This window comes from Sturnira hondurensis, unplaced genomic scaffold (genome assembly GCF_014824575.4).
Source record: "Sturnira hondurensis isolate 20B ecotype Veracruz unplaced genomic scaffold, ASM1482457v3 Scaffold0006437, whole genome shotgun sequence".
Taxonomy (NCBI): domain Eukaryota; kingdom Metazoa; phylum Chordata; class Mammalia; order Chiroptera; family Phyllostomidae; genus Sturnira; species Sturnira hondurensis.
In genome coordinates this window covers 5,000,991-5,017,544 of record NW_028079068.1, presented here as the reverse complement: position 1 = coordinate 5,017,544, position 16,554 = coordinate 5,000,991, and the positions used below count along the sequence as shown (strand labels likewise).

At 38.3% G+C, this 16,554-nt stretch overlaps 1 protein-coding gene and 1 pseudogene across 6 annotated transcripts in view; both read right to left on the bottom strand.

Moving 5' to 3' along the window:
- CNOT4 (CCR4-NOT transcription complex subunit 4) overlaps positions 1-16,554 on the bottom strand; it is a 145,104-nt gene that overhangs the window by 44,250 nt on the left and 84,300 nt on the right. For 3 of the 6 annotated variants that reach the window (XM_037049139.1, XM_037049141.1, XM_037049143.1), the window contains exons 4-7: positions 14,044-14,130; positions 13,183-13,284; positions 12,094-12,219; positions 8,650-8,783 (exon numbers count right to left, since the gene is read on the bottom strand). In XM_037049139.1, coding sequence (XP_036905034.1) covers positions 8,650-8,783; positions 12,094-12,219; positions 13,183-13,284; positions 14,044-14,130 — 449 coding nt within the window. The remainder of the gene's footprint in view (positions 1-8,649; positions 8,784-12,093; positions 12,220-13,182; positions 13,285-14,043; positions 14,131-16,554) is intronic. The other 3 variants (XM_037049140.1, XM_037049142.1, XM_037049144.1) reach the window with 1 other exon arrangement.
- LOC118989119 (signal transducer and activator of transcription 2-like) lies at positions 861-3,926 on the bottom strand (annotated as a pseudogene).

The following is a 16,554-nucleotide window of genomic DNA, read 5'->3' as shown; positions in this document are numbered from 1 at the left end:
AAGGTACAGAAAATAGCATAGACAGTAGGCAGAAAATAGATAGGGGGAGGGCAAGAATAGTAGGGGAAATATAGAATCTAAAGAACTTGAGACATGTGGTTATAAACTAAGGGGGGGGAGAATGGTGGGGGAGGAGTGTGCAGGGTGGAGGGGAATGAAGGGGGGAGTAGAACAACTGTAATGGTATAATCAATAAATTGTATATATTAATAAAAAAAGAACAATTAAGGAATTCAACGAATAATAAATGAAAAGCATAAAGTTATGACTAGAAATTGCTTTACTTTCTATGTGGGCTGTAAAAAGTCTATTAGAGTTAAGTTTGCCATTATAGGTGAAACTATCATTGTAGAAGTGGAAAACAAAGATACAAGTCCCCGAAAATGCAGGTAAAACCCTAAGAAAATTTACATCTACAAATTCCAATTTCAATATAAACTCCTTGGATCTCTAATGGCTAGACAGAATGTAGATAGCCGGAGGCTACCACTAAAAGGTCAAAGTTCTTACAACTTCCCTGGCATGAGATGTCAAACTTGCTTCCTCATCAAACTCGGTCATACTTAAGCTACAATTTTATTATCAAATCTGTTGTTTTACGTTCAACATCCACCTATCCATGTCTTCCCATTATCATGTCAAGAGGGTTAAGGAAGGAAAACAAACTTCCATAAACCCTACTTTTACTAATGAAGAAAGAGACCTGCTCCATGAAATGTACTATTCTCTGATCAAAAACTACCAAGTCCCATTGATACCAGATGAAAGAAGACTAAGTATGCCAAGAAAAACTGCACATAGCTTTTTTATTTAAAACAAACAAAGAAACCCTACAAGTTTCCTCCTAGTCTCTCCCTGCCCCCTCCCCCCTCAGGTCAGCATGAAGCTTACTAGCCACTGCTGCTGAGAAAGGCCTTTCAGGACTGTTCCTCCAACATTACCAGGCATGAAACAGCCACACATACAGGCACACCTCAAAGACAATGCTGGTTCAGTTCCAGACCACCGTAAGCAAGTCCATCTTTTTGCTGGTGCAGGACCTTGCCTTCAATTAAAGAAAACAAAACAAATTCTGTGAAGAACAATAAAGTGAAGTGCGATGAAATTAGGTGTGCCTGCATAGGGCCTTTCATTTGCACCTCAGGTTACCCCAGAAACCCATCCTGGAGGAGTGGCAGGTGTCTTCTGGGATTCCCTGGGACTGGCTCTAGAGCAGGCTCTGGCTTCAGGTCTGGTCCTGCGCTGGGCTCTGGCACTCTGTGAGACCACACCTAGTGTGGGCTCCAGTCCTGGCCCCAGAGCAGCCCTGCCTCAAGCAGTGGTTCTAACTCTGGGCCCAGTTCCAGCCCCAGTGGTGGCCCCGGCTCCAGCTCCAAAGACTCAGTTCTGGCTCCAGGTGAAGCTCAGGCAGCTACTGCAGCTCATCCACTTGGGTGTTCAAACCCATAATGAGCCTGCATTTGGGGTATTTCCTCCACTCCCGGAGATTAACTATCTCCTGGTAGTAGGCTCATCCTAGAGGACCGGGCAGTAGAGGAAGCAGAGCAGGTTCTCAGCTACGTTCTCCTCAGTGAGCAGTGGATAGAGGTGGATGCTTTCAGTCCGTGTGAGTGACTGCAGTACCTCCTCGGTGTGGGGCTGCCCAGAGTAGATGAGAACCTTAAACCCTCCTAGTGTTCTCCCTTTGGGTGATTCACTGGAGCAAGTGGACACCAGAAACGATCTTCTTCAGCGGCTGATGCTCCTGGTTCTGGTTCACAAAGCCCGCGATATGTCCATTGTTCCAGATATACATCAGATGATCATGTATCACATTCAGAAGTTTGTCCTTCATGCTCAGAGAAGTTTGCCTGGGAGGCTCTCTTGCTTAATGAAGTCATCCCAGTACCGCAATGCACACTCGATCCTAGAGTCCTGCCCAACAGCGCATCACAGCTTGCTCAACTGCTATACAGGTCAAGGGTTTGGCCAATGTAGTAAAAATGACAGTAGGGCCCAGCAAAATCTAGGAGGGCTTTTTTTGGGGGGGGCGGGGCGTGGCTAAAAAGAAGTGCTGATTTTGGGAGTCTGAGCAAGCAGACTGGACCAGAGAACTGAGGCCCTGGTAACTGAGAGTTAGTTCATCTTAGAAACAGAAATAATAACCGCACGGAGGCTGTCTGTTTTCAGGTCCCACTTCAGTCTCTGGCAGGTACATCCAACCACGTAGCCGACAATGTGCAGTTCCTCTGTCACACCCAGTAGCCTCAGTGCTGCCCTTTCCAAGTCACCGGAACGTTGCTCTGTCAGGTAGCCAAAGTTCCAAATTAAGCCCGCCCCTGCCCCTTCTTTGGGATGCACTGTAAAACCTCGTAATGACAGTCTCCCGTCAACGGAGATTTCTGTGGTAGTTACCTACTTCCTTTCCGGAATCTCACCAATGGCCTTGTTCACACAGTAAACTTCCTCCCAGTCTTCAGGGTGAAGGGCTGATGGGGAGTTTAGGGCACAGAGGGCTGAGTTTCTACCACAAAGGCTTTGCAGAGCAGACACTGTAAATTCTGTGTCCTGGGCCTCTTGTGGGTCCTTCTCCGTGGTCAGAGTGTCATCCTGACAGCTAACCAGGTGACTTCAACCCTTCAGCTGCACGAGCAGCTGATGCAGGTGAAACGACAGCTTTACTCCAGCAGTGAGCCGCTTCTCCAGCGTGTTTCAACAGTCATACTTTCCGTGCCCCCAAGTCTGGCAGCACTTGCTCAACTGGGGTAGTTAATTGGGTTAGCAGTGCTCTAGAAGCACCCAGAACCTCCTTTCTCTTTTTTTCCAGTTCACTGAGAGTCTCCCACAGAAGCTGCTACTGTCCGGTCCACGGGGGTCCACAGAGGGCATCCACACTGGGGTCTGGGCTTTTTATTGAACGCAGAAGATATCCTGCTGGTCTTTCAGTTGGCTGATAGACTTCACCAGCTTTTCCATCTTATCCCTCAACACCAGGATCCAGGCTTCAACCTCATGCCGCCAGCTCTCCATAGGTGCTTCAAGGCCTGGTTCTCCTTGTTCCACTGAGCCCTTTGAGCCTGGATCAGATTAAAGAGATTAAAGATCATCTCAGCCAATTGGGCAGGACTCAGGGAAAGGTCTGAACGTCCTGACAGAACTTTCACAAGTTGTGCCGTAGCAACAAGCACTCGGGTCCTGGCTACAGCAGCCATACTCACAGTTCAGTAGGCAAAGAGGTGGAAGAATAGCATGTTTAGCCTGGGGGTTATCCTTGCCCAGTGCTGTCTCCTGGCCCAGTTCTGGTCTTCAATCCGGATCACTAAGTAGCATAAAATTTCCACCAGCACGGGACTATCTGATCCTGAAATGGGCTGTCCAGATTCTGCAAAACCTCCCACTGTGCCATTTGGGGTCTGAGTTTGACTAGGGACTCAATCCCCTCTCCCGGTAGTGGCTCTGGTCACAGCTTCCATTCCCTAGAGGGAGCTCCAGCACCAGGGCCTCCAGCCCTACCTTAGCTTTAGGCCCTCTGACCCACTCCCACGTAGCAAACCTGCAGTCTAAATGCCCAAGCTTGACACTCCCAGCCGGTGCACCAACACTAGCTATCACTCGGCTCAGGTTTTCTTAAATCAACCTCTTTCTGCCACACTGAAAAAAATCTCACATTTTGAAACGGAAGTTTTGTTGTTCATTCCATTTCCAACAGGAAGGATTAACAACCATTTACACAGCACAAAGCAGTGGGGCAGACGTAGCCTAGTAAGGGAAAAAACCTAGAAAGGTATTGGAGAGTTGAAGCATATTAATTTGGTTCTCTTAGATAACGGCCAAAAAACCAAACAAACCCCAAAGCAGATGATATAAACTGAACTAAACTGAAGAATGAGAGAGGCAAGAACAATCATCTTTGAAAAAGCTGAGTTGGAAGACCACCTATACCTACAGTTCAGTCAAACACTGAAAGTCATGTGCCAAGAGAAAGAGAAATCAAGACACCTTGAAGACACAGCTGACTGAAAATCACCAAGTTCAAGTGGGGCTTAAAGAGTTTTAACAGGTAGTTTGGTCTCATAACATAAACAAGGCATTATTTCCAGAAGGTAATGCCGTGTGTCTAAATCCTTGTACATAAAAATTCCTAAATATATGGTGTTTTCATACAAACAATCACATTAATTTTTTTAAGTTCTAGCCCGAAACAATTCTGAAATAATGATGAAATTATCAATTTCTCAGGAGTATTTTTCAATTAACTCAACAACTGAAATCCAATGCTATGAAGCTTTTCAAAAAATAAATACACTCATTTATATTTATTTAAAGTATGGAGGTGTATTTCCAGGCTCTGCCCCTGGAGATTTTAATTAAACTGAGACGTCTGACATCCAAGATCACCGACGAGAGGCAGTGAAGAGATACCTATCAAACCAAGTTTCTTCAAAGGCCCTGTGTTTATTAGATTTTAGAGCTTGTAAGGATTATTAAATACTTTGTTTTATAGGTAACAATACAAGAATTCACCACTCTCTACAGGCAGGTAGATAGAGCTTTGCCTCCATATGGCTCTTCAGATGCCTGGCTGCCTCTGCTGGCTTCTAACCTGCCCAAGGTCTTCAGTTGGTAAACAGACAGTGTCTCAATCTAAATGAAGGTATTTCAAACCCCAAACTTAAAAACAAAATACCCCAGTCTGTAAACATCACTACTGTATATCTTCCTCACTCCCCATTCTTGTCATTTGTATTCACCTTTTCAAAGTAATTTATTAATACAGAAACTCAGCACAACTATAGTCCATACTCAATTGGACAGATATACTCTCAGATTCATAATAATGGGGGGAGAAAGAAAGCAACACATTTCTTTTTAGAACTTATTTTCATTTAAGTGAGACAGGGACAAAGGCAGATTACAGAACATTATATACTTACTATCATGTATGTGTACTGAGGGACCATGTCTGGGTTCAGTAAGGATTAGTAGCTACGATACTCTTAATATTTGTACTCTAATGTCAGTGTATAAGGTTCCAGGTTTTGCTTTCTTGCAATTCTTCTAAAGCCACTCCTCACTACATAGGAATGCCAAGAAAAGAGGGAAAGGACCATCTGTTTTCTTTTTCCCTATAAAGTTTAATTCTCAAGAAAAACTTGTCTAGAGGAGGACCATGGAGAGTTACACTGTTCAGCTTTCCAACTTGGTAAGTCTTCCCTGTGGGAAGGAGAAAAGTTATTTACAGATTTGTCCCTAGTGCTGTAGCCTGTATGATGGCAGTGAGGACATGGGGACCACAGCAGACCTTCGGCGTCACTGACAGGCAAACTCACTCTCCCACGGCGGGTTAGCATGGAAAGAACACAAGCTATCAGAGCTTGGTCAAAACAACAACAACAACAACACAATTCTCTGGAACTGGGCCATCAACCATGCTTAATAAATTTTGGGGACCTACTTAAACAAACAAAAAACAACTTCCTAGAAAAAAAACTTCCTATATCATGTACTTATGCAAAGCATAGACCTAAAATCTGCTCTGAGTCCCAGCGGAGATTCAGCAGCCCTGGCTTTGGGCGGAGTAACTAAAAGAGCACACTGTTTTAAATCTTCCTTGGTCTTCCCCCTCCAGCCTGCAGCTCCTAGGAAACTCCTCTCCTGTTACTGAAATAGTTATGAATGTGCTCTAACTGACTATACTGTATATGAAGCCAATAAAATATTAGTATATCTATTTATAACTGATCACAAAAAAATAAAGAAAAGCTAAACAGTAGTTATAAATGCTGAAAAGACATTTGGTAAATTTCAATTTTCACTTCCAATCTAAAAAAAAAAGCTCAGTAAATTATAGAAATAACAAGGTGTATTCATATACAGTATGAATGTGTATTCATATATTCATATGAATATGAATACTGATTAAATATTGCCATTAAAAATATTTATCTCAAGTAAACGGCCAACATCACACTTAAGAGAGCAGTTAACACACTGGAGACATCCCTATGGAAGTAAAGAAGGGGACACGATGCCTCCCAGCACCACTAACACTGTTCTTTCATTTTTAGCCTAGTGATTCTCCAACAGGAAGCATTGGTGGTGGGAGATCCAATACAATAAAACAGGAAAAGACCAAAAAAAAATATTTCCCGAGACACACAAATGACTTAAATAGAGAGGTATATATACATGTTAATGGTTGAGATGACCTGATGTTATGATTGTATAACATACATTCTTCTAAATTGGATTTATAAATTTAAGTATTTTGAAATATGAACAGATTGGTCAACTCATTGAGAAACGTTAGATCTGTATACTGCATGTAAAATACTTAAGTATAACAATAAAACATGGCAAGCAGATATGAGTTCACTATGTATAAACATTTTGCTCTTCATTGCATACACATTAAAGGACATAGCTTTCTGCCCTGGCCAGGAAGCTCAGTTAGTCAGAGTGTTGTCCAATACGCCAAATCTGCAGGTTCAGTTCCTGGCTAGAGTACATAGGAGAATCAAACAATGAATGCATCAATAAGTGGAACAAAAAACTGCTACTTCTCTTTCTTGCCCTTCCTCTCTAAAACATCAATAAATTAATAAGTGATTTTATAAAATAATTATAACATAAGGAAGCTTTTTTGGTTGTTACGTTGGTAAATGCTTGGGGAAAATACTCAAATGAAGGATACTCATAATTTTTGACTCAGCAGTTCTATGTCTAAGAATATCAAAGATATAACCAAAATATTTACATAAAAAATGGCCATCAGTGTTATAAATAACAGCACCAAAATGGAAGTAACATAATATACACCAGTAGAAGATTGGTTTAATAAATTTGAAATACTCATATGTAATGGATTACTACTCAGGCATAAAAAATTGTTTTCTTGACATGGATACTCTTATGCTGGGTATTAAATGTTAAAAGGTAACAAACCAATGTATTTTGTTTATATACATGCACTGGAAGGAAAAATACTACAAGGAAATACTTCAAATCATTCTCAGTAAAAAATGTCTGAGTGTTAAGAATACATACAATATTTACTTCTGTATGCTTTATATATTGTTCTAATTTCCTTCAACAAAAACATATTACTTTTTATATTCAGGAAATATTAATAACAAATGTTATCTGAAAGAGATAATCTAAAATTTATATTTCTGCTCTGAATCTTCTTTAGGGCTAAAAACCCAGAATATGATTTTAATTCAAATGACATTTTTAATGAGAACAATGATGTGTATAAATGTTAAAACGCATCTGAAATAAATTTTTACTACAATAACCATATTCTTACAAGAAGCACTGCAGAGTCAGCAGCCAATGAAGTTAAGTAATAGCATATGTTTCAAAACAAACATACAGGAGTAAAAAGGTACAAAAAGATCAATGAAGAGTCAAAGATTATCAATCCAGAGAGATACATTTTGGACTTGGCTTTTATTCTTAGCTTTGATATACCTTGTATACAAAATTCACATAGTTTATTACACAGTAATTTTATGTTTTACTCTGTGGCCTCTTCTATATATATTTACATAAACATGTACATGTGTGTATGTGTATAAACAAGAATTAAATTATTTATAAATAATCTTTACTATTAAAAGCAAAGAAGCAAGGACTTCAAGAATTTAAATACAACTTTGAAGAAACTGACTCTGACACTAATCCACGTAGTTATTATCTGTATTTGTAAAATGGCCCTTACATTATTTTAGTCCTAAATAGATACTGGACTATACATATAAAACCCAGACATACAAAACATTACTTAGGCATATTTAACTTAAGAATAAATTTAGAAAAAAAAGAAAATTAACATCTAAATTAATTATAGTTATTTGCTTTAAGTGATTCATTTTATAAAAGTCAAACTTACCAAACTTAGTAAGAATAAACACAGGTCCTTACTCATCAAACTGAAGGAACATTCAGGATAGAGGAGTACAACCCCCAAATTACTGTTCTCCCTAATCACACCATTTTCTGACAGGCAGTTACCAAATGCAATGTAAGAAACGAAGTGCCAAGCATGAGACTTGGCATTTAAGACTATGAATCTGTTTAAATACTGACACAATACAGGTATGAATCTCTTTAAATATTGACACAATACAGGTATGCACAAAAACAAACTCTCTTAAGATAATTAAGATTCTGAACAGGGGATGCCCTCTGCACCCAGAGCGTGTGGGACTTGGGTGACCCCTGAGACTAGACAGCCATGAGGACCTGTGTCCCTGACACACAACACTTCAACAGCTTCTTCTCCCTTTTAGCATTTTGTTCCCTTCAACACATAAGAGGAAAAACCTCAATTAAGTGACAAGAGCCTTTTAATAACCGACATCCCTTAATTTACTTTTAATAATGTATTTATCAATGAGGCTGTTTCTTAGGGCAAACCAATACAAATGGGAAGCTATCAAGAGGCTCATTTAAATTATCAACAGTGAACAGCTGGCAGCAAATATTCAAACCCCTCAATTTTGACTCATTGTTTCTTATTCTGTGACTCAACACACCAATTCTGCATAAATGACAGACACTGCCAGAAGGATTCTGTCTGAAATTGATGTAGAAGGAAAAGAGAAGGTGGACAGACATGAAGGCAAGGTGTCTAATTACACTAATTACATGAATATCGGTACTTACGTATCATACCTCTGCAGTGGAGTCACTTTGTTCTTATTCTTATCAACTGAACCCGTAGACAGTTGAAGAAAATTGGGGTTTAATTTATATAATTCTTGTAGTAGCTTCTGTTCATATTCTTGGTGTTTACCTGCCTAAATGAAAGAAGAAATTAAAACTGCAGTGAGGTTTCACAAAATGGCTGGTATAAAATATTGAATTACTTTCTGAATTATTAAAGATATCCTAAATAAAACATGTAAGGGTTTTTCATGTGAGAGAAACCTGTGAAGAGGCTATCACAGAACTACTTCTAGACCAATGAACACTCTTCCAACAAAACAACTGTATATAGGTGTATATATATATTTCATTAATTAAGGCATTTCACCAACTGCTTTATTCTGTAGAAAAGTATATTGAGACAATATTTTTGCTAGCTCAAAAAAACCTACTTTTAAGTACCATCTTCATACAAAAATTATTATCATATGCCATTACTANCTAAATAAAACATGTAAGGGTTTTTCATGTGAGAGAAACCTGTGAAGAGGCTATCACAGAACTACTTCTAGACCAATGAACACTCTTCCAACAAAACAACTGTATATAGGTGTATATATATATTTCATTAATTAAGGCATTTCACCAACCGCTTTATTCTGTAGAAAAGTATATTGAGACAATATTTTTGTTGGCTCAAAAAAACCTACTTTTAAGTACCATCTTCATACAAAAATTATTATCATATGCCATTACTAAATTTTAAGATCACTGAAAATCAATTTCTTTTTCTAGATTAAATTTTTAAAAAAGATTTTATTTATTTATTTTTAGAGGGGAAAGGAAAGAGAGAGAGAAATATCAATGCATGGTTGCCTCTGGTGTGTCCCCTGCCGGGAACTGGCCTGCAACCCAGGCATATGCCCTGACTGGGAATCGAACCTCGATAGTGTGGTTCGCAGGCCCGTGCTCAATCCACTGAGCTACACCAGCCAGGGCTAGATTAAAATTTTTATGTTTCTACTTAACATTTAATGTATTTTAAACTCTAAACCTGGGATTGCCAATTTACAGCTAGTCACTGTGCTTTTGTAAATAAAGTTTTATTAGAACAGTCAGATTTGTTTATGAATGATCATTCATGAATCATCTAAGGCAGCTTTCATGTTACAACAGCAGGTGTGTAACTGCTGCAGAGACCACATGGCCCAAAAAGCCTAAAATAGTTACTAACTGGCCCTTTACAGAAAAAGTCTGGCAATCCCTGCTGTATATACAACAAAGAAAATGTGGCATTTACTGTAGTTAGTCGTTATATATCAGAAGTCAATGTCACAAATGTTATGGGAAAAATTAAGCAAAGACTGACTGTGAAAGCTAGTCATGAGCAGAAATAAACTGATGCAATCACCCTGCGTAACTTCTTTCTGCACGAATGTCATGATTAGAATGGCACTTTACTTACCTTCAGGACTGCTAGTTGATTTAAAAGTGTGGTCTAAATAGATGTTTTGGGAAATCCAAAACCAAAACAGAACAGTTCAAAATAAAACAATAAAAACGAGCAAGAACAGGGCCCTATCATCTCATCGGGCACAACTGTGTCACACGCATGGCACGATGCATCGTTCTAAGTTCTGAGGGGGCTCTTGCCCATTTCAACTGGGTCTCTTTGAGTTATACAGTAACAAAAAGAAAATCATCTGATTTTTGCCATGATATAATTTACTCAAATTTTTCTATTTTGAGAAAATATTTTAACAAAGAAAACCCCTTTACAAAAGTAAATTTAAACTCAGGTCAAAAAAAGCAAAATGAATTTTCAGTCAACAATATGAAAGGAATTTTAAATTACTAAAAAAAAATAGAATTGGATATGGGTTCTACAACTTTAACACATGAAAAGCCTTGAAAATTCTTTCTGTAATCAATACTTCAACAGTTATTATGGCTTTCATTAGCCACAAAGAGCTCAAGCTGATAACTGAATAATTCTACAGGGGCAAATCCTAAAACAGGTTAAATCACATTATAAATTAAGTTCTAATGTGCTGTCCACCCATTTTCTGTAAAAAAAATTCCCCCAATTTTTCAATTACAGTTAACGTACAATATTATAATAGTTTTGGGTGTTACCCATTTTCTTTTACTGTCCAATACTACTTAAAAATGAGGTAAACTGCAGCTCAGAAATTCTTCAACAGAGATTTTCATTAACAGGACCTCTGAGTAAACATACTCCCTGCCAGTCAAAATTCAGTTTGAAATTGTTAAAGTTTCATCCAAGAAAGCTTCATGGATGGATGGATGGATGGATGGAAGGAAGGAAGGAGGAAAAGAGAAAAACGGGGAAAGGGAAGGGAAAAGAAAGAGAAGGCGAAGAGTGAGGGCAGGGGCAGGGGCAAGGGCAAGGGCAAGGGCAAGGGGAAAGGAAGGGAAGGGATAAATCAATCAAAAAGCACTCAGTGGATAACTAACTAATAAGTCATCCAACAATGATCATATTTTAACATTGCTTTTGGATCATAAAGACAACAATGTCAAGAAACTGTGATGTATTTATTATAATGGAATTTAATCTGTAGTAACTCGAGGCCAAAAAAGGTATTGTTTCATTTTATTTAATAATCTGCTCTTAAAGGAACCCCTACTAGACTTTCTCTAGTTTGACCTGGAGAATAAAAGGTAGTAATCAATGCCCCCCACCTTCTAAATGAGAGGGATTCCTGCAAAAGTCCACAGCAACAATCTGAAGTCCTCATCTACAATAGGAAAGGACAGCATTGTGCTTTGGTATAATCCTCATTTAATATGCCGTATGGTCAACATTTTTACTTGTAAAGACATGTTTATACTACAAATTGAAAGGAGACACACAGGAGAAGAGGAAATGTAAAAATGAACATAAAATAATAAGCCTTCGATTTATGATTTACAGGACCTTTCATGGGGAGAATCACTTTATAAAAATAATGTGAGTTTACCAGCAACATTTAATGAAATATTACTTTCTAGCATGCTCTGTAAAGAGTAGAGATTGGCGAGGGTGTGGGGAACAAAACTCATAACTTTAGTATCACGCTTAGCGGTCATTTTGCTGACATTCCCCTTAAAGTAGCATTTCCCAAAATGCTTTCCTTGCTCAATGAAGTTCCAACTGTACAGCCCCATCTTAGGTGTGCATTAGCATATTAAAGACTCTGGGAAGTCCTGTTGGAAAGAAACCTATTTATCTTCATTAATCTACCATTTTCAAACTTAGTGAACCAAAGATCCAGTCTTATTGTAACAAGAGCCCGCAGAGCTGACATTCCATGGAACACTGTTTAGAAAATGCTACTTTACAAAAGTAGCCAGTTTTGCCAGTTTACAAAACCAAAATCCCTAATTTAGCAACTTTAACTTGTAAAGAAGAGTCCTCCCCTTTTCCTGCAAATGTGAGAATTCACATTACTTTACTACCTGCATTTCCTCTTTTGTGAAACTGGCCGCCTCGTCCCCCAATTCATGTAGATACATGCAGTCAGGCTTCGGACACTGCATATTCTTTAAGAAGTAACTGCAGTATTTTGTTGTACCTAGAGATGCCTGCGGGAAGAGGAGAGGGGAAAAAGGGCTCAAAATGTGAAATGACACTACAATGAGAATTTCCATGTTTTGTGCTTTCACTTCGCCTAAAATGAGACACAGACACAACAAAACAACAAGTATGGCTGTGAGTACTAGAGAAATAAACCATTACTAGCAAGACTTATTAAAGATGAGGCTCATCTGAAAACACTGAAAAACGAGTCTCAGTCTACGGTTTCTAGGACTTGAACATCCAAATCCTCTTCCCTTGCGATCAGATGAGACGAAATTTGTTCCATATTATAAGTAGTTAGGCATGTAAGAAAGCAACTTCCTTTTTCTAATTATACCATTCTTCCTCCATTTACATAAAGCTTGCTCGGTGGGACTCTTCACTCAAACCTGCACTGATCAATGTCAAAATATTTCAGGATAACAAATCAGAACTAATATTTATTTCTAATAAGAATAGTAGATTGATTTTTATAGAATAAAATGTGTAAATATAGAAGATTTTAAATGATTATTCCCCCCTTAATCAAAGTGTTTATTTCATACCTGGCAAAACAGGACCCTACCTATGTCAGCAACAGACTAGTCAGCTGTCATAGGTTGGTATGGTTACCTAAAAAGCAATCTTCAAAAAGACTCCCTTCAAAAGTAACATGTAACTTCCAAGAGGGGTGACTTGGCTTCCCTCATCTCAGCACCCGCTATAGAAACCTGTGTCTTGCCCTGAATTCACAGTGGTAAGACACCCAAACTCCTTGTACATTTACTCCCTCCTTCCTCCTCCTCCCAACAGCTGGTCTTTGTTTCTGTCCGCCTTTCTGATCCATGTGCATCACATTATGTGAAACATCATCTGCCTGAAAAAAGACCTTGTGTGGATTATCGGGGGGGAAATATATAAATACTAGGTACTCCTCTACGTACTGCATTTTTCCCTTCCCCTTTAAAAAAGCCAGGGGACCACATTACCTTAAGTGTTCTGCCGTCTACCACCACATTGTTGACACACTGTATGGCTCTGAGAGCATCCTCTGACCGGATGTAGGTGACGTAAGCACTGGCACTGGGACCCTAAAGTGACAACGCGCTGTTATTAGTTTCAAATTCAGCAAAACATTTAAAAAGACTTCTCTTGCTACTTGCCTAGGAAATTCTAAAAGCACTTACTACTACTATCATTAATAATAATCACAATAATTAGAAGTTGTAGTAGCTTTAATTAAACCAGAGACTAGCTCATTTTAAATCAATCATACTTAATAAATTTCATCTGTTTTTAAGTAGACTAAAATAAGTATGAATAAAATATCTTGGGACTCGCATTTATTCTTTTAAAGTCATTTGACAGGCTCATCAAGGTTACAAAAAGCAAGCTTTGAAAATTAGATTTTAAAAGGTAAGATCTGAAGACACTGTGTCAAATTATATTCTCCCCCAAAATAAATAAATGTACTTTGCAAGAATAGTCTATCTGCTAATAGTAGTGTAACAAAGATGCTCTGCTATAAGTATCCAATATCTGAAAATATTATTAGTTAGAAATCATTATCTATTAGACTAATTAATAATAGATTCAACTTCACCTCCCTTTCAAACCATCACTAAATTTTTGTTTACTATTTCCCTTTTACAACTACCAATTCACTGTTAAGTCCTGGAAAAGTCCAATGAACACCAAAAATGGCCCCACCCCACCAACAGAGGTCACTATGCTACTTAAGTCCCTGACCCTAAAGCTTTCTAGTCACAGAAAATAAATTTTTCTTCTTAACAGCCCACGTTAAACCCAGACCATAGGGAGGCAAAGCAAAAATCCCTATAATTACTTACCTGTGAGCCTGCATATGATGTGCTGTTATTGATGACAACTTTATGTATTTTACCAAACTTCCCAAAATATTCTGGTCGTTTTAAAACCTATCAAAGAAGAAGAAATAAGATACAAACTGCCCCATTTGCATCAACTTTATCCTTTTCAGTGAAAGCAAAATAACTTCTATCGTTTTCTAGTAAATGCGACTATTTTCCTAGTTACACTGTGTGGTTTACCCTGCAGGAAGTCATCAGCAAAGTCTAACAGCTGTTTTTAGTGACCCGCCGAATAGAGACTGAGACTCACTGAGTTTGGAATTTTCTACTATGTTCTAATTTCTGCACCAAAACTCTATGGGATCTTATGATTACAATATTCTTAAACACAAAACAGATCAAATATCCTGACCACATTTTCATTAATAAATAATCCCTATAAGAAATCACTTCTCAAAACAATGACCAAGATTATGTATTAAAGACAGAAATAAAAACTCAAAGCCCTAAGCAGAAACAGTCTTTACTCATAAATCTATTGCTCAGGCACCACTATAGGCGGGCACCGGTGCATACCTGAGCACCACGTAGTGAGTGCAAATTTATGTGATCCTAAAGAGCAAGCAATCAGTGTTAAAAGAAGAAGCTAAGCAGGTAGAAATGTGTGTGATTAACAATTAACGAGGCCTTCCCCACGAGCAAGCAATCAGTGTTAAAAGAAGAAGCTAAGCAGGTAGAAATGTGTGTGATTAACAATTAACGAGGCCTTCCCCACCCTACGCCCAGAGCATGCTTTATGAATAAGACAGAATAAATAAGTATTTTAAAAATATATTGTATATATTAAAGCATTGTTTATGAACTACAAATTCCAAATACAGAAAGAAAATGCTCCTCATTTGTCAATGCTTTATGACTTATCACGTTATTTGTGTATAAATATTTATTTTATTTCCTTATGTCAATAGATAGTACCATTTCTCAACTCTCCAATTTTTTTTACCTCTCTATTCCTGGTAAATAATGTATGTGAAACATACAGTTGTGAAACAAACTAATACATTCCTCACTCTATTAAGTTACTTCTCCATGGTTACTTCCCCTCATACTTGTGATCACCTTGTGTGCTCATTTAGCTTCTCTTAAAAACTTGCTAAATTGTGTGTGAGGATACTATAAAGTGTTTGGGAAGAATACTTTGCATACACATGAACAGGTATGCACAGAAAGCTTCCTTTGAAAGAGAGCCTGCTGTTTGGAGAGACTGTAGGAACAGTAAGTAGGTCTACAGGTAAATTTCAGAAAAAGAGCCTTGGCTGGGTGGCTCACTTGGTTGGAGCATCATCCCCTACGCCATGGGTTAGATCCCTGGTCAGGTCACCTACCTACACTGTAGGTTCAATCCCCAGTGGAGGCACATATGGGAGGCAACAGATTGATGTCTCTCTCTCTCTCCTCTCCTCTCTCAAATCAATAAACTTATCCTCGGGTGAGGATTTAAGAAAAATTTTAGGAAAGGAACAGAATGTATGTAATTTTGAGGAAGTTGCAAATCATGGTAGGGGTGTTTGTATTAAGGTACTTATTGGCAAATTAGCCAAGTTCAGGCATGTTCTATATTAGAATAAAAGCTTTGTGAAATAGTCTATGACTGGAGTATTGTTAATTCTTAACAGTTTGCAACTTAGCATACAGTTGACCCACAAACAAAGTGGTTTGAATTGTGTAGGTCCACTTATACACAATTTTTTTTCAGTAAATATATTGGAAAATTTTTTGGAGATAAGCAACAATTTGAAAAAATTTCACAGATGAACTATATAGCCTAGAAATATATAAAAAATATTAAGACCTGGTGTAGCTCAGTGGATTGAGCGCAGGCTGCAAACCAAAGGGTCACTGGTTCGATTCCCAGTCAGGGCACATGTCTAGGTTGCAGGTCAGGTGCCCAGTGGGGGCCACATGAGAGGCAACCACACACTGATATTTCTCTAACTCTCTTTCTCCTTCCCTTCCCCTCTTTCTAAAAATAAATAAATAAAATCTTTAAAAAAATTAAGAGTTAGGTATATTATGAATAAATAAAATATATGTAGATATCAATTTATTTTACTATTTACTACCATAAAATATATACAAATCTAATATAAAAACTTAAAATTTTTCAAAATTTACACAAACACACAAAATGCCATACAGTTGGAAGATGCAATATTAAATCCAAAGTACACAAAATTAACTGCAGTATATACTGCGCGACTGTAATAATGTCATAGTCACCTCCTGTTGCTACTGCAAACAGCTCAAGAATTACAAGTATCTGCTTAATACGCCATGTGATGCTAATCACCTCCATGTGAACAGCTGTCTTGCACTACACTGGGTAGGTACACAGTAACAAGTGATCTCTCAAGGTTCTCGTGTATTCTCACTGCCTTTAGTGCAGTACCATAAACCTCAAGTAACACCATGGCACCCATATGAAGTGCCACTAGAGACCCTGGAAGTGCTCCCAAGAAGCAAAGTCATGAC